Raw genomic sequence first — 19,304 nt, 5'->3', positions numbered from 1 at the left:
AAATGAAGTGACAAAAAAAGGGCTTGGCAACATACATGTAGGAAAAACCATAACGAGAAAGTTCTGACATTGGACGCTTCCCTATTACACACCTTGTTAAATATTGCATTTCACAACAAGTCACAATACAGTCAATGATAACGTTATTTATAGCAACAGGTATCGGTTTCGGGTTCTAAGCCACTGATAACAAGACAACGTAATTTTGCAATGTAAAAATAGTTTATCTTGAAACTTTCTTGCGAATGCCAAATTATGCATGCATGGGCCACTTGGGTCGTATGTAGAATTTACCTTTACCTCTCTGTAGTACGGATACTTCCATAATGTGGACACTCAGCTCTGATCCTTTGATGTCTTTGATGTCTGAAGTAAAGAAGGTCGACTGACGCACTTCATTAAATTTCCCTCTGACAATCCCAACTAGCAGATTTTTGTAAACCCAATATTAAAGAAGTACGTCACGGTTTGGGCGTCTTGAAAATGTTAGCTTAAATTTTTCAAGTTCGTCGTTTGCAATCCGAGTTAATCTTAACGATCCTTACTCTACTTGTTTCTTAATGGTTTCTTAAGTGATACTATATCTTGGTTAACTATTACTTTCAGGTTTCCTTCAATTTAAAGGTAATTTTGTACGTTGCCAAAATATTTCAAAACACCGTAACCGAGCTCTTTAATAGTTTGATACTGTGGAAAACTCGACGAATGACAAAAGCGCATTCCGTCATAATGTACCTCATCCTTGTCTCCTTTTGGTTTATTATTGCCTTCTGAACCGGGTTGTTCGAAAGCCGGTTTACGTTAACCCAGGATTAAACGTTAGCTGAAGTGTTATTTTTTCTTGTTTTACAATGCTTTTCACCTCTAACGTTCGGTTTAGCTTGAGATTATTACAGATCAAAACTGACGGGCAAACAATATAAACAGAACACCTCACCAAAAAGTTACAAAACTGAAATCAAAATTCTAGCTAATCCTGGGTTAGCTTAATCGGGCTTTGAACAACCAATTAGTTTGCGTTTTCATTCCATTTGAAAGGGGTTTTGTACTTGACATGGCGTGAATCTGTTCTTCCGCTGATGCAAAGTTTAAATATGAAAACTACTTGAACCACAAATAAATTGTGTTTTTCTAGCTCGCCGTCGCGGTGGAACACACTAATCGAACCGATTCACTAAGTTTTTCAACACTTTAATAGCGAAAATTATCAGCTAAAAGCTGCAAAAGAAAATTAAGTTGTTCACACCTATAACACGTGCCTGACCTAACGGGCTATCAGTAGGACCGAGCAATAAAATAAAAACTTTACATTAAAACAAAACCTGTGTTTGTTGAAGTAAAACTTACACAATTCATGAATTCTAAGATCCAGTCATCTTTAAATACAAGATGCAATGTCAAAAAAACGTGAACATAATTTTAACGATGAGATTAAAGCTGATTGATGTAGGACTAAGTGAATGGTGAAGAAAATGAATGCAAAGAGAATATAATTTCATTTCTAGAGGAGTGAAAGTTTGCTTTCCCTTGCGTGTTCCCATATGGTTCACTTACTTGACAATTCTGACGAGGTATTCGTTTAACGAGTTGTTTTGACGTGCAAGGTGAATTTCTAAGATCCGGTTACCGCTATCTCTCTGAAGGTAGAACTTTCCGCTCTCCACCATCCACAAAACAAGAAAGTTAATCGTCTAATTATCTTATCGCTTTGTGCTGTTTACAAAAGACACCGGTAATGAAGTCAGCTTGGCTTTCCGTCACATGCGTAGCACGGATTGCATACGATAAGGACGGACAGGAGGTCACCAAGGAAAGACCAGCCCTCAAGTAAGTGCAATTCGATTATATAAGTTTGTTCACTCAAGGATATCAACGACGCTGTGATTTAAAAACCAGTGGGCGACAACACAGCATGGACGTGCCCGAGGGGAGCACGAACAATTGAAAATGCGATGCGTGATCGCTTGTTTACGGAGCAGCAGTCGACCTGCTCTGCTCTGCATTCACAAAACAACAATTAGCATTTGTCGTGTAAACTACATAAAAGAACAATAGCCATGCTAATTTATTACCCGCAAGCAAACCGTCGAATTCAAGCGTAGCTTTAATGAAGGGGAATGTTTCCCTGTTTCACCGCCAGACCAAAACAGACTGTGCATGTTGCGGGTAACTCAAAACCAAAATTTTGGCCTTAATCTATCATGTGTCAAGCGACAGAGTAACAACAAATCTTATCTTGGACTGAAAGCCTGTTTCAATTAAGAGCTTGTTTAACGTGCAAGACAAAAGCTTTTTCTTAACTATTCTTTTCACGTCAATATATTTGCCCTGTGGTTTTTCGTTGACACTTTTTCACAATAGCACCTACGGAGCGTTTTTGAATACTTTTTGATTTCTCCGCGTGTTTCAACAGTTAATCGATTGGGCGAGCGTATGTCTCAGCTTGAAGAAACAATCATAAATACCTCAGACCTCTTCAAGCAAAACCACAAAGCAGATCACAACAGCTGACAAACAGCACGTACGACAATGGGCGGGTGAACCTCATTGTTTCGTGTAAAGTATTCAATATTTTTTTTTTTTTGCTTTTGCGCAGATGAAATTAATTGTTGAAATATTTCAATATTTAAAGTTGCCATTTGAATTATATTGAGTCGCCACAAAAAAGTCACATTACACACTGCGGGCTCAAGTGCCTTCAACATCTCTCGTGACTTCTCGTGTGTTTTTATGTGTTTGGAAAACATTTTTAAAGCGTTGATAAAAATCATTGAATAAAGGTTGAAGCGATTTCCGCTGATTTGGCACATTTTAATATTCTTAACGTTTTCACTCGCGCCTAAGCATAGGCATAAGCAACACACCAAGAAGCTGTAGAGTGATGCTAAATAGCGTCTTGTGTGAGGAATTTTTCCCAACGCAAGGTGCTTATTATCAACATCTTTTTGCATCTTGTGAAAACCAGGCTTAATTGAGCAACCATGGACAAACCCACAGTGAAAACGACACACTCAGTAAGTAAAATGTTTTAAAAGTCACCTTCTGCTCCCGATTATCGCCAAGCGGAAAACATACACCCTGTTTAAAATCCATAGCGACAAAACAATTTGGAAAAATATATATTTAGAAGATAAAGAACAATTAACAGGTCAACAGCTGACCGTCGAAGGTCTTCAGGCAGCTTAACCCGCACGTACACTGGTTACCTGAAACACTGCTAAACAACCAGCTTGTAAAATTCTCCTTGGTTGTCTTCTTTCATTTCTCACTGTGATGGTAGAGAGAGTTTGATGGTGCATCAAGGAAAATTCCCTTTGTGACTAACCAGCTTTGCTCTCGTGGTACCAGCGATGCGTGAAAGGGGTGCGAACTCGAGAAAGTCATGCGGCAAAAGTAAACAACGTCTCTGTAGTTTGAAACGTTTAAAACGCTTTGCAGATAAAATAAAATAGAAGCATTATAGTACAGACCACGTGGGTAAGTTATTCAAATACAGACTGTATAGATGGAAACAGCGAAAAACTCCCATAAACTTTCATTCTTTCTTTCGTTAGCTGTCCCTCTAAATTGACTTACTGTCAACCGAAATTAAACCGACCTAAATATAGGGAAGTTATTATAACTTGGAGTGGTCTGCAATTATTGGCTGAGTCGAGCTACAGATGATCTCGGGCAAAACATAACTTTTTTATCTATCGCAAAATAAACATTGTACTGTCTAGAATTTTCCACTCGGTAAACCGCAGTTCATAGCTGTACCAACTCAGATCGGCATTACAGTACGTCAGAAGTCCCATTGGCTTTGTCAAGTAAGTTCAAAATATGCGTTAAATAGCTTTGTCTTTAGCTGGTTTGAGAAACCTGACGTTCGTAACTCTCATGCGCTGATTTCCATCTTTGATCAAACGATTATCGCAGCTTTTCAGAAGCTGGAGGTAAACCGAGAGTATTAATCGCTTCGCCGATACTGGAGCATGTAATTAACATTTAAGGCATTGAACGAGGCTTACATCAGTAAACAGTATTTTAAACAGAATTTTGAGGTTTGTTTACAGAGTCATCAAAGGCGGCGAAAGGGGGCTTTCCTCGGCTGCCGACAAAAATGGGGGGTGTTGAATATATTATCGTTTCTTTGCCCGCTTGTCGGAACTTGTTATTGGCTTGTACTTTTGTATCGACGCATTTGGAGGAAACAAATCGTCGATTTTAACCGTGCTATTGTTTCGAAGTAAGGCTTTCCCACTGAATCGAAGCGACAGCTCAAAATGAGAAGACAGGCGGACAACAACTGCTAATGACTCACGCAGGTGGAAGAGTTTTGTGCTGACTAGCGTAGATAAGCCATGGTGTCTTGGAACGTGCTTCTAATAGCTTGATAGAAAGACAAAATTCTTCAGTTCATTGCTGAGATGAACGCCAGCAAAACAAACCAGGTCACACAGTTTCACAACACCCGTGCATGCATTGAAATAACTATACAAAAAAATCGCATTAGCATGCCTATATAAATTTCAACACAGACAACAGGTTCGAAACAGGCAAACAATATCTCCCAAGTGAATACGCAAACCCTTTTGAAATACTAATGTATGCAACCATGTTCGCGTCCGTTGGTAGCGCGCTTGCGCAGTTAAACAGCGTGTGCACGACCCTTGTATTTGATCCTTTTCACTAAGAGCGTGCAGTGTGCGCGATAGGAAAACCGTGGTCCCGTGCGCTCTGTTAACTAATTTAACACCTCTTGGCGTCTGTAACGGTTTTGTGCCCCTTTGTTGATATCTACCAGGTCTTTGGAGCAGCCATGGTGAAGTTACTGCTAGTAATCGGAGCTGTCCTTGCGGTGACCGTTAGTCGCACGGGTAAGTGAGTGAGAACTCATTGTAAATAAGCGTGTCGACATATTCGCGAGTCCCTTTCCTGAGGGTCGTCGCTTTTAGCGCTGGTGGCTTGTGCTGGTATCAAATTTCCAAAACATTCACGTTCGGGAAGATCTCGGCGATAACGACGCAACGAAACCTTCGGGAGTTTCGTACGTCTCTTTTGCCACACCTTCACAAGATTCAAATAATTTGAATGTTGTTTCTTTGCTACACTGAGCATTCATACCTTTCGGCGTGGTTGTTGTTTTGTGGTGGGCGCGAGACCAAAGCAAAACCCCAGGAAACATTCGTGCTTGATTTGAAATTTGAGCCCCGTTATATGACCAAGAGCCTTAAGCCGCTTGTATCACTTTTCCACTCCAAACGATCGCGATTTTTCCCTTCTACTTCGCGCCCAAGAGTTTAAACGTACCGTGATTACTGTACCCTGGAGGCCGCTACATTGAGGATACATATTTTGTTTAGTGAAGCATAGTACAATACTTCACAAGGTGTAGATTTTGGCTGCTTCGCCTACTGAGAAATTGTTGAGTGCTTATTCAGTGTGAAAACTCTTCGATGCCAACTGAGAATTGAAAAACCCCGCGCAGCTAGCTGAGTCATCTTGTCTTTGTCTATCTTCGAATAAACCGCGCTGAACAATTAAAAAGTTGGAAGGAAGTCAAATTCTCGTGTTTGTAAGCTTTGACGCGCATTCACTGAGTCAACGAGAGTCCTTTGTACCTAATGCGAGTAGTGAACTTAATATTTAAGGGAGCTATGTTGATCGCTGTGTTAGCTCGCTTCTTGGTTGAAATTTCCATGGCCGATACTGATTCATCAAGTATGCAATATTCTCAAAAGTGTATTCCTTTGGGGCTGAGCTTATACTGTATGCATTTTATTTCGCGTTAGAAACACTCGGCTTCAACTAGTTTTACTGACAGACAGTTCTACGATGTGGTACGTACAGAATCATCAAGACCACATCGAGATGATCGCGTATTCGGTCATATAGCTTCGCTGCGATGTTGTTGTTTTTCTCGTCAAACGCATCATTGGGCAGCCCTTTTTTGTTTTACAAAACAACCAAGCCAAAGTCCATTTTCGATTTGCGAATCTTCAGCATGCCAACTCAAACAGTAAACAAAAGATTGCACACCTTTCATCGGCTGAGCACAGGGATTAAGTTTCATTTTCAACAAGACTGTCCTCTGCGATTACTTATCAAAACACCGTCAACGTATATCGGAGGCAAGCGCATTTGTTTTCATTATTTGAAAGCTCGGGTCAAGCAAGCGAAATATTTGTTTCATGCAGTCGCGTATAAAAGCAAAATTTCCTTCACTCAATACAAGTAATATATGTTAGTCGCTGAAGACTGTTATGAGCGAGCTGCAATGCGGTTATCATGATAACTCGCTATTTACTGAACTACTACGATAAAAGGTATCACCTACACTCATTTCTAAATCTCAGAATAAAAGGATAGAAATTGGAAATGGAATTTTTGTCGTTAATGCTTGCATGACTCCATGACGAAGAAGGTACTCTTCGCATTGAATCTAAATATTGGCTTTCGCTTTTCGAATTCCGTAAATCTTTTTCTTCTTGTGGAAAAAAACTGAATTCGTTGCATTAAGTTGCCTTGCAACTGAAACCGAAAAAGGTCAAGAACGTTTTAAAATTTGTTTTCTTTAAAGAAACATAGCCCATGGCAAAAATAACTTATAGATAGGCAAATTGACAGAACACGCTAAAGACACGCTGAAGTTTTCAATTCCAAAAATATGTCTGATGCGAGTAAGTCATTTCCATTTGTTTTGTGCAAGACTTCAGGGATGTGCATACATTTAGCAGTTGACCGATATTAATACTGGATAGGAATTAAGTGAAATCATCTGTCAAAAATGTCAATAACATTGCATCAGGAAACATTTAAAAAGAAGTATGCAAATTTCGTCCAGCAAGACATAACGAACATTTCAAAACAGACGAATGTTTCGCGAGTTCGATGACCACAAATAAAATTGTGTTCCGCTAGTTTGAACCAAAAGATAGCAAGGACGAGCAACTTGATGTTGAAACGTAGCCCTATTATTATTAAGATGCACCTCAGTTTAGTATGGAAGCAAAAGAAGTAAACAATTTAAAGCTAAGTTAACTGCTGGTTTTCTAAAAACTGAAACAAGCGGAGAAGTTCCAACTGAGAAGATAAATACCAGCTAATACTATTGTTTGATATTAGTCAACAAGAGCTGGTTGTAATTGCAAATTTACATTATCGGAGACAATGTTGGACTGTAAACAGGATGTTTCCACGCCTTTGTTAATAAAATTTCAAAGGAAAACTCAAACTTTCCAGATTTTCCTTTGGGATAACCATTCTCTGTCGGACAATCTTAGGTTAAGTGTTAAAGTGATGACAAGTGCTTAAACTCGTAATTGAACAATTACCATGCAGTTGCCTTTTGAAGTATGGCCGTTGACGGCTTGCGTTCTCACTATTCTCTCGTCGCGAAGTTTTATCATTTTAAGAGGATTAGGCACCAACCACCTGCAGAAAGAAAATTTGACAATTAATATCTTTATAATAATTAGCCCTTTTTAAAAAACTTAGCAAAAAACATCAAAGATACACATCTTTTACATAAAGTCCCACTGCATGGACATACATTGTACATGTACATGTACCTGTATAGAGCTCTTTGCTTCACATATTTGCAGTAAATGGTGTGAATCCAAACGTCACGGAAAAGCTTCTACACGTGTATTTTAAGTAGTGGAGATCAACAGAAAAATTCCGATCAAAAGGCCATTAAAAGTTATGTATGGAAAAATGCAGATCTACAGCAACAAAAATGTAGTTATATAAAACACAGACAACTTATTGGGACCATTTCAGTTAACAGATCTACAGCAACAAAAATGTAGTTATATAAAACACAAAGACAACTTATTGGGACCATTTCAGTTAGTCAATGAATGTTGAAGAACTGTATGGGGAGAAAGGACAACTGCAAAGATCACATCTAGCCCACAACTTCAGTTACTGCCCCACGGTAATACATGTCAGCACGCACGCACGAATAAAGAAAAAAAATACCCCTATAAGCCAACCGACTTGCAAATGTGATTATTGTTAGTTCATCCCTACATTATTCCAAAACAAACCATACTATTCTTTTGAAATGTTTACAAAATGAGCAACTGCTCCATGTATTTGCAGAATGTCACTTCGAAACAACGGCATATAACAAGTTGAAAAAGCTTGGTTTGGACAAAACATTATCAATTTTTACCCTGCAAAGCTCTTAATTTTCTGATGCAACAAAGGTTTAAAAACACTTACATAATATATTATTTATTATTGTTTTCAAACTTGCATACTGATAACATGGAGACATAGTTTGTACATAGTTTGTAGTTTGGTTAGCTAATGCTAACCCTTTTTTCTGGTTAGCTACCTGCAGCTTTGCCATCTCAATACAGGATAAGATAGAACAGAGCTTCTTGGTTTAGAAGGCTGCCATGAGAACTCGAAGGCACAAAAATCTATTTATCTTTCAACTTGGTGTCTTGGATCTACTTGAGATCAACAGCTGTTTTTCGTCTAATTAATACAAACATGTATTTTCTGCTACTGTTTGCTTTCCAAATAACTTACATGTAACTTTATAACCATACAACCTTCTGCTTTGCTCTGAAGGAGGGTTAATATGCTCAAAATATCAGGTTTTCCAACTCAGTAAGGTGGTATTTTTTCTCAATTCCCATCTTGCTCCAAGGTTTTCTCTGAGTACTCTGGCTTTTCTCCCTCATGAAAATTTCCAAATTCCAGTTCGACATGATAGAGGACCTCGGTATGAAATCCAGCCTGGGTATGAAATCCAGCAATGGTTGATGTGTGTTTTTTTCTGAATATTGTAATTTACATAATATTTATTTTTAAGTTGACAAGTAGCTGTGTTTCACTTGCTGCCAAGACAGTTAAACAGTTTTTCTTGAAACCAAAAACTTTGTAAAACAATATCTGTGACCAGTGCCAAATCATGAACCTTCTAAGGCCAGCTACTTGACTCTTAAAACATCTGTACCTTGAACCCACGAGAATAAATGGGCACTGGCAAATTATTAGCTCAAAAAGAATATCCAGATCAGCACAGAAGGGCTCTTTGGTTTGAAACCCCACCCCTCTGGAAATTCCATGCAAGACTCGTACTTTCCTTTGAACTCTTTTAACTTTTGAGACCCAAAATCCCCTCTGAATTTTCAGTGACCTTCCATATAGAATGGGTATAGATATTATTTTTGGAACTGCACAATGTTGGCAATTGACCTGTAATGAACCCACGTGGAGAGAAGCAAAACATGTTCATACATGTAAAAGCTTCCTGCTACAGAAAGTCAAGACCAATCCACAAGTGGTCTGTACACACACCAGAGCTCTTGCCAACAGGCATTTGATGCACTACAGAAAGCAAAACAATAAAATACACTTAAATGTACGATTTCTGCAACTGATCATTAAAAAAAGAGTGGCCAGTGCTTAACATAGATTGGGCTGTTATCTTCCAACAAACATCTCACTTTCAATGAGCATTTCTTAATTGTTCTTATTTTACCTCAATTGCTTCATAGATGGAACAGTAACACTGCCAACTAATACACTCAAAGCCCAGCAAGGTAGAGACATTCCTTTTCAATGTGTGGTAACGGGAGAAAGCTTTGTGGCTTGGGTAACACCAGCCAAACCAGCACGACCAGGAAAACCTGCTATACCAAGCGTTAGAATTCCAGCTTCTCAAACAACACCTGTAAACAGGAGAAAAATCTCAGTGTCTGGAGACACTTATGAACTTACCATAGAGGATCTGATAGTTGATGATGGTGGCGAGTACATCTGTGAAGGATCAGTTGAGAGTAAAGTTTTCACTCTTCAAGTTGACTGTAAGTCCAAATTGTACCTTCTAAAAGCTCTCAAATCCATCCCAAATCAGTACTGGCCTGACTTCATGCAGCTCACCACAGGTCCCCCCATAGGTCAGTGGTTGGAGCACCCAACTGGTTTCTGAGTGGCCATGGGTTCAAATTCTGCCAGGGACTCAGAGACAAAATGCAAACTTTTAGGGCACCCCAAACAAAAAGTGCTTAGCCCTTTCAGGCCCAATAGTGCCATATGGCACAAAATGTTATAAGCTAAATATCTGGCCAATTCGTTTCAAATTTGGACACCAAAAGGATCGTTGAGAGATCTTCACATTGGAAGCATAAAATCATATCCCCTCCTGAATCAGACTTGATTAACCACTCCTTAAGTTTTTGAAACTTTTTCGCTTTACAATTTTACATTCAAGTGAATATCTGATAAAAAATCTGCACACCCAGAGCTGCAAATTAAGCTATTGTTTAGGGGTATACCCAATATATACAAGGAATGAGGTATTTTTGAATGTTTTAATTTTTGTCCTTTGCAGACTCCTCAATTCAATTTGTGACATCTTGTATGTCTGTTGTGGTGATTTAGGACATTACCCAAACAATACCTTTCAACTAGTATATCACTTGTGGTCTTTCAAACTACTGTTATCATTTTAGAAAAAAGAGGTTTTTCTCCATGGCTTAAAGGGTTAGTGTGGGGTGGGGGATAACCTACAATGGAATAGTATCCCATCAAGGGGGGGGGGGGGGATGTAAAATCCTCTTGCTATGAAAACCTGGGTGAAGGCTGATAACAATGGGGTAACAAGCCTACAATTATCCACCTGTAATAGCCAATTTAGACCTTTCCTCAAACAAAAGGCAAAACAAGTGAATCTTACCTTTTGTCAGGCAATATACTCCATCAGAGCAAACAGGAAAATCAACCATTGCTTACTGAAATACTCAAAGATTGCCCTTTCATTATTTCCTACAAAAGGGTAACAGATCTCTAAAAGATACACTTCTTTGATCATGAGCAAAGATCCAAAATGGCCATTACTGTACATGTGGCTAAGAGTCATGTACATGTAGGCCTTCACTCCATTGTTATCACTGTCACCCCATTGTTATCACTGACAAAATTTACAAAAATACAGTTATATTTACTTAGAAGTATTTAATGCTTTCAACAGTTGAAACATCACAAGTTGTTACAAAACAAGAATTGCATCTTGGTCGACCAGGAACAATAACACTGGATGTATCTGCATATCCACCACTAACATATGACTGGAGAAAAGACGGACAAAAACTGGAATTCCCTATGGCAGGCAAAACACTTGACCCATACACTGGTTCTATTTCCATTGACAATGTCCAAGAAGCTGATGAAGGAAACTACACGTGCACAGTGAAATTTGGTACAGCAGACACTGTTGAGATTGAAGTCACAACTATAGGTAAATAATCGTTTATTTCTCACTATATCACAAAGTAAGTGCATGCAGTAGTAAACTTCACCCTTTAGCCAAGTTACTGTTTGGGGACTGCAATGCAGTTTCAAACCACCTTGCAGCTCTGTGGATACATTTAAAGTTTTCTCAGATGAGTATTGCCTTATCAGCCTTAATTGGCTAAAAATTATTGAATGATATTTTTTAAATCTCCCTACAAGACTTGGGAGAAATGAGAAAATGTCACCATTTTTTACACAGCTTCTAGTCAATGCAAACTAATGGCTGAGTGTTCAATAGCTCAGGCAAGCCAAATTAGGTCTTAGCATTTGCCTTTGTGTACTGTACAAAATTACTTATACTGATGGAAGTTCCGTCAGTATAATTACTCATACTGATGGAGGTTCGCACAGTGTGATCATCCGGGTGAGAGAAGTTCTGAAAAGAATTGTTGATGGCGACTACCCTCACCCAGACGATCACACTATACGAACTACTGATACTCCTGGGTTCAAACCATTTACACTGATGGAAGTGTTTCTCAGTTTGTTTCTTAGTGTTCCTTCTATGTGTAGTTTTACACTTCAGGGACCTGGTGCTAGTTTTCAGTATTGTGTGATTGTTCATTGGCACAAATTAAACAATCCTTTTCTGTATATGAACCAATCACAATCACTGATATATTCTCTTTAGATGTTATTTGATCCCCCATATTTTCATAAGTATCAGCATGAACTGCTCAATAGTCACTTGCAAGATGTAGTTTTTTGGGTTTAACAGACATCCTCATGGAAAAGTTTATTGTTAAATTGCTGAGTGCTTCTTCACTGCAGAAAAAAACGATCACACGTTCCTGTAAATACAGTCAACTCTCTTAAAAGCAGATAACCTCAGGAATCGGAAAAAAGTGTCCGTTAGTAGAGGGGTCCGCTTACAAGAATTATTCCCATAAAGAGACACCAAAGAAAAATATGGCAGAGTTTGCTTATGAGAGAGTAACTTACATTAGCAGGTGTTAACGTGACACTACAAATGTTACTCATCAGACTCTTGATTTGCCAAACGAACGGACAGTTCTTGCGGACAAGTTCATGCAGTATTTTTGTTGATTAATTGCAAAAGACAAATTTCATTGCCAAGTGTCAGTTATTATCCATGCACATGGGGTGTTGTCTTGCGAGAGAACGTAAACAAAAGAAAAATTCAATTTTTCATTTTCAAATGTGACTGCGTCAGCTTACAAGAGAGCGTCCAATTTTTTATTTTCAAATGTGACTGCGTCAGCTTACAAGAGAGTGTCTGCTTACAGGAATGTGTAAATACAGAGTTTGACTGGGAAGTAAAAAGGGGAATTTAAAACAATGTCCGTGAGTGAAGCTGTCTGCTTACAAGAGTGTCCATTAGCAGATTGAGGGTTGACTAACAGTATTAATAATTAATAATATTCATACTAAATTGGCTAAATTGGGCATCTCCAATTTCAATAATATAAAATGAGGCAACAGATGATTTATTTCAGATGCTTTTATCATTCCTTTATGTTCTAATAGGGTCTTGGACAGCAAAAAATAGTTGTGCTCCTCTGAGACCTAATAAAACAAAGTTAAATTAGCAAAAATGAAATCGCATATAAATTTGCCATATAATAGATCTTTCTTGCTGCATAATGTGCCTTGAAAGTTCTGTACAATTTCCTAAAATTTTTCGCCGAATGTCAGAAGCCCTGTATTACTAAAAGATACAAAATGCTTACAACAAGAGGACAATCCTTGAAATATTTATTCATGTTATTGGCAAGTAGCATTATTCATGTCATTGGAAAGCTGCAATACATGAACATCTCCCAATATTTGCAACCCTCAGAATAATTTGTATTTGCTAATTAACCTAACACTTTGTTTTGCTAAATGTTTTAGATGAGCCCAAAATACGAAAGTACCCAGGGGGCATAGTCTATCGTAGACTAACACAGGGTAACAATGCTACATTTCATTGTGATGTCGAGTCTGGACATCCAAAGCCAGAAATCACTTGGTATTTTGGGTGGACAGATACACTGAAAAAAGTTGACCCACTCTATGATGCAAGATTTACACATCCAACTGATGAAACATGGCTTATTACTGGAGTTCAGACAACAGACAAAGGCAAATATAGGTGCATAGCTAAAAACAAAGCTGGAGAAGATGACCTGAGGTTTGAGATTACGCATGTTGATGGTAAGTTATTGCATGTGAAGTTGAATTATAATGTGCATGAAGTATAACAAGAAATGTAATGATGAACATCTTACATTGTTTGGTGTCTTCTTTATGGCCTGACTGTACATTAACAAGGAAAGTTTATCTAAGACAAAGCTATGTGAAGCAAAAAAGGTCTGTGTGCAAAAAGAGGACTCATGACAGAGGGTTATACCACAGGCTTCAATGTACAACCAGGATGAAATTGATTTTACTTAGGCCCAGTTCATACGTCGCATTTCTGCTGTGTCGAATTCAATTCAATTAAGTGTGGCAGAAATGCAACTGTCGATTCATACGTCGCACTTGTGTCGAATTTAATTCAGAATTAATACTGTCGGGTATGTCGGTCAGCGGAAAATGTTTTAACGTAGAGTATTCAATATGGCGGACGAAAATACTGAGCGACGAAGGACTTTAATTTTGCGAAAAATTGTCTGCCAATGGAACGAGAACGAGAAGGCTGACAACGAAGCAGTATGTGTTGCAATATGTTCAGGTTGCATCGGGTCGAAAATGGCCAAGTTTCTCCTTTTTCTTTGGCGTGAAAACATTTACGCATGCTCAATAAATTAACATAATGTATGCATTAGATTCGACACGGCAGAAATTCGACGTCTGAATTGGTGTCGCATTTCTGTCGGATAATGCCACAAGCCCAGTCGAACGTGCGGCAGAAATGCGGCAGCCGATTCAGACGTTGAATTTCTGTCGAATTTAATTCGTTGAATTGAATTCGACACGGCAGAAATGCGACGTATGAACTGGGCCTTAAGCAAATATTGTCTTTCTAAAATAAATTATGGTCTTTGAGAACATGGTGCAAGTGAAACTGCTTGAAATGTGATCAAGTGCTTCAAAAAGAGATGTTTTAAAAGTTGCTGTACCTCCAAAGTACTAAATATTTGCCAACTGTTGAAAGAAAGCAATCAGAAACTCTTCAAAACAATTACCACACTTGCCATCCTCTATATATCCTTAACTATCACTTTATGGTGAAAGAATTGTCAGTATCATCACTATATAATTAACAACCAGTTCCCCAAAATAAATACTGAACAATCCAAAAATAGTTTTTTTAATAGGCTTTTTTTTAAATTAGAGAGACATGACAATTAAATAAACATCTTTTTACACATGGCAGAAATAATAAATTTATACCGACTATTTTTTTTTTCAGTTCCACCAACAATCGATCCAATGACAGACATAATAGCAAATGCTGGTGATAAAGTGGACTTGGAATGCGTTGCTGCAGGAATGCCAACGCCTAATGTGGAATGGTACTATAGTGGAAGTTACTACACTGGACAAAAGGTAATCTTTAAAGAATATGACCATAAGAAAGTTCATATCTAAGCCGTGATGCAGGCATAATGATACCCAGTAGTTACTTCATGTGCAACAAGCTGAGCCATTGCAGGCTAAAAACTAAATGTACAGTGATAATAATTGAATTCTCCTTTGTGCTATTTTGTTCTTAGCTAATTTTCAAGTCTTTTCTCTTCACAGGATCAGATCCAACGCGGTGAAAAGAGAGTTCGACAAATATCATTTGCAAATGTCAACTTGGTAAACACTGGAGAATACACTTGCCAAGCAAAAAATGGTGCCCTTGATGGAAATGGTGATGTTATCGAGGTTAAGAAAACAATTAACCTCTTTGTGAGATGTAAGTTTCCTAATACACTCCATGTACTTTGTTATAATTCATAAATGGAAAAATATCTGCATGCACATGGCTTGAAAGAGCTACAGTTGATAAAAGTACGACTTTTGTTACTTTCAGATAAGCCAAGATACTTAGCAATTAGACTATGAACCTTTCTATGAGAGAGTAGTCAATGAGATGTACACTGAGACGACTATCGCTCCTAGAAATCTTGAGTAGTCTAATTGTTTTAGTATAGACACTCTTAAGGATTATGTACAGCATACAACCTACAATTTTGGTTTTTAGCTTAAAATTACGAACAATTTTCAGTTTCAAGAGCAGCGTGTGCAATCGTTGTTTATTAGCCAATAGAACACAGTGAAAGAACCAATCAGATTCACGAATTTACAATATTTAGCAAACAGCTGAGTGGCTGCTAAACAGAGTTAGAAAATGGCACTGCTTGGGCTACCTCAAACTTTCAAATTCAACTCAATTTTGTCTCCTGTTTCTGTCAGATTTTTTGGAAACAAGCACCCATTTCCTATTCCTTTTCTAAAAATTAAAATTAAATTACGTAAACTGTTTTTATGTTACTTTCATTTAAGTTATGATTGTAAAGACTCAGTCTGCTGAGTTGGACTGTCTTTCAATAAGAAATAAAGACCTCATTCATTCATTCAAAATCAGACCAACAGAACTTGATATCTCATGATCTGTGATTATGCAGCCTCATGTGAAGCAACTAAATCTACACAACCAATTTACAAGAACACAACCTAAATAGACCCAGAGATGATGACATTTATTGGCTGAAAACTATTTCAATTTAAGAGCAACACAAATATCTTTTAAAGGAGTAGAGAATATAATCTGATATGTCCAGCTGAAAAAACAAAACATTTTTCCAATTATGTTAAAAAACTCATTTCCACTTTTCTGATAGTTGTTCACTAAATGTTACATTAAATGCTCATGCATTTAAAGAGTGTGTAGTTTTAACTTCTTACAATGCAGTGCCAACCTAACATTAAACGTCACAAAAGCTAAAAGTACAGACATGAAAATGATATTGAGAAATTCTTACAGTCTATTTTTCACAATTTATGGGTGCTAAAAAGTTGTGTACAAAACAGTGTGCTCTCTCAAGTAGAAAATAAATTGAACATACAGTGTATATTGTTCAGACTGTCACACATGCAATGTGCCTATGTTTCACATCTTCTGGTAAAAATCAACCAACCAAAAAAAATTCCCCACATTTTTCAGAAATTATTCATGTTAATGTTGTCATGATTTCATTGAGTACTAAATGCTTTTAACATTAATGTTATATTTACAGCTATTTGTTTCATCTTTCAGCTCCACCCCAAATTAATGAGGAAGCATCCCCTACGCCAGTATACTCTTTTGTGGGAAACAGGAAATCTGTTGATGTCACATGTACCTTTTTTGGATACCCAGTGCCGACAGTGATCATGAGAGATGAAAATGGTACCGAGATTGCACAAGGAAACAGCACAGTATCCTATACCATCAGTTATACAACCAAAGATGACTTTGGAACATTTAACTGTACTGCAGAGAGCCCAGATGGCACGGCACAATATTTGGTTGAGTTACGAAAAGCAGGTACACGTATATGTATAGTTAGGAAACAGTTTTCAGTGATTTGTCTGGATTTTGGCTCAGAACATTGATAAAAAATATGACAATGAAGTCTGTTGAAAGGATGACCAAAAAAATTTTAAAAGGCTGTCAGGCTTTTCTATTCCTTGTCCATGCATATGTAACTCAATTATAGCATTTCCTTGATAGCTTCAGTGACTACATGTCGACCATTATTTCTAGGTTAATTTCTATCAATTGTCTTTTGGGTTTTCACTTTTTGAAGTCATTTCTATCATAGTGCTTCTTAATGCATACAAGTTGACACTAACCAGTGGTGGTGGCCTGGGGTCAAGCTCTAACTGGGGTCGTCAAGTCACATCCCTTGACATGGCACTTAATGTTTCTCTCACAGTGCATCTTGCAACCTAGGATTAAAAAACCATACTGAGTGTCATTGTCTCTAATACTGCTTTTGCTTATTCGGGCAATCTTTTCACAACCTTTGTGGGAGACAGTAGCGTAATGATTAGAGTGCAGAGTCCCAGATCACATCGGCCTAAGGTTTGAGGGTCGACCAGGTGCCAGCCACAGACTTCTCCTTTGACTTTCACAATGGTACCTTCTTTATTCCAAGATGGACAAACTTAGCTTCCCATCCACAGTAACATTTTGTATTTTTATTAATTTTTTTTAACTTTATTGGGAATGTAGTAAAAAAGAAAACTAAAAAGAAAGAAATGGCAAACTGTCCAAGATGACTTTATATTTGGCAATATCCAATATCCATGCATATTTTATAATTTTTATATGGAACACTGTCCAAGATCAATTAAGTCCAAATTTGCGATACAGATTGCTGCAATGGACCACCAATGAATCAGTTTTGGCAAATAGTTTTTCAAAACAAGTTTGCACAAAGGAAAACAGTTTCTGGTTAATTAGAAGACTTTTTCCTTCATATTTCACAAAAAGTTTCATTTTTTTATTGTTTAACTTTCACGTAAATAAAACCTTAACTTTTGGAAGTGCATGTACTGATCTACAATGTAAATATGATAAACTTAACCAATATTTCCTTAAAATATGAACCTCATTCTAGTTCCTTATTCTAGTTTTTTTACCATTCTAACATTATTATAGACTGACCTTATTCTTACAAATTTTTGTGCATACTCATCTTGCAAAAAAATCGGGAGCTGTATTTCATGACTATAAATTTTTGTGACATTCCAGGAAAAAGCTGTACACAAGTAGATTTAATTTTGCAGTTTTGCCATTGCTTTAATCTTCAAATCCTGATCCGAGGACCCTGTTTCACTAAAAGGAGCCTACGAATGGAAAGTTTGATAACTATTCTGAAGAGGTTTTGGCAGATTTGCAAGATGAAGAAAGCAGTGAATCGGAGGGAGAGTGCTAACTAGTTAAAAACAAGACCATATCAAAAACTGCACATTTTCAAGGACAGGAATTGAATGGTTACCAATCAGTCTGTGACTCAAAACATTTAAAATCCATGCATTCTTTTCTTCCATAATCTGGTATTAAATTTCAGACTTGATTTTTTGCAGTCTTTTTTTTTGTGGACTACTGGTAGTTTTTGTGATTTTTTCCAAAAGACAAAAAATTGTGAAATTTAGCACATGGGAAATGAATATTGGTAAGAAATAAGGTATCCTCAGTATGTAGAGGGGGTAAGTTACAGTTGCTAAAGGACTGTCAGATGTGACTTCAAAATATGCAACTACTGCTTGTGAATGAGTTTTACTAATTGCTGACAGCTAACTTTGTTTTTAGTGCCGCCTGGGCCACCCCGTGATGTGACTACAAACAAGACTTGTAAAGAAATCACTCTTATGTGGAAGCGTCCATTTGATAATGGTGGCATAGAAATTGCCAGTTATATCATAACAGTACTTTCTGAGGGTAACAAACTGTACACAGAAAATGTTGGTGGATTTACAGTTGAACATAACATTGGCTACAGCTTTACCCCAAAGACAAAATATGAAATACGAGTTCAGGCACGCAATGAAGTTGGACCTGGAGCTGAAGAGCAATTGTTTGTAGAAACTGATGAGTTCTGTGAGTACTTGTTTCTTAACTTATGGTAATAAGACTTCCAGAAGTTCATATACAGTGGCATAAGAATTCTTGTGTTACACTCTGGATTCAGTGGTTTTGATTGAGAACTGGCCAAGGTCTGGTGAAAGACACAGTGTCTGGTGTCTTCTCACACAAGCCATAGGGGCTCTCTCCATGGCCACCCAGCAATATAATTAAGTCAACAGGCATATTGTCAGCCCAATCTGAAACCTAGTGAGACAATCTCATATAGTGCTGAGTGCAATGTATGGCTCTGACCTGGCGGGGGGTGGGGGGGAGGGAGGGTGTGGACTCCCATACATAAAGGATGGAGGTGCATGCACACAGGTACCTATTTCACTCCACCCCTTTTTCTGCAAGGCTAATTAATTAATAATTATTAAGAAATAGAAAACATGTGCCGTGTGTCTATCACGAATGCCGTTCTCTGATTAGCTACGCTACCCACTATCTATTGTGA

At 37.8% G+C, this 19,304-nt stretch overlaps 1 protein-coding gene across 7 annotated transcripts in view; it reads left to right on the top strand.

Moving 5' to 3' along the window:
* The first annotated feature begins 1,734 nt into the window (after window positions 1-1,734).
* Window positions 1,735-19,304, top strand: part of LOC145493529 (neural cell adhesion molecule 1-like) — a 35,997-nt gene continuing 18,427 nt past the window's right edge. Inside the window, exons 1-9 of one of the 7 annotated variants that reach the window (XM_081473027.1) lie at window positions 1,735-1,827; window positions 4,787-4,859; window positions 9,501-9,809; window positions 10,976-11,242; window positions 13,153-13,455; window positions 14,657-14,793; window positions 14,989-15,148; window positions 16,493-16,762; window positions 18,536-18,823. In XM_081473027.1, the coding sequence (XP_081329153.1) occupies window positions 4,802-4,859; window positions 9,501-9,809; window positions 10,976-11,242; window positions 13,153-13,455; window positions 14,657-14,793; window positions 14,989-15,148; window positions 16,493-16,762; window positions 18,536-18,823 (1,792 nt within the window). In that variant the 5' untranslated portion in view covers window positions 1,735-1,827; window positions 4,787-4,801. Of the gene's footprint in view, window positions 1,828-2,832; window positions 3,015-3,718; window positions 3,810-3,835; window positions 4,308-4,786; window positions 4,860-9,500; window positions 9,810-10,975; window positions 11,243-13,152; window positions 13,456-14,656; window positions 14,794-14,988; window positions 15,149-16,492; window positions 16,763-18,535; window positions 18,824-19,304 lie in introns of those variants that run through there. The other 6 variants (XM_081473024.1, XM_081473029.1, XM_081473031.1 and 3 more) reach the window with 6 other exon arrangements.

This window comes from Orbicella franksi, chromosome 7 (assembly GCF_964199315.1).
Source record: "Orbicella franksi chromosome 7, jaOrbFran1.1, whole genome shotgun sequence".
Taxonomy (NCBI): Eukaryota; Metazoa; Cnidaria; class Anthozoa; order Scleractinia; family Merulinidae; genus Orbicella; species Orbicella franksi.
The sequence above is the reverse complement of the archived record's forward strand: the minus strand, read 5'-3'. Positions and strand labels throughout refer to the sequence as shown.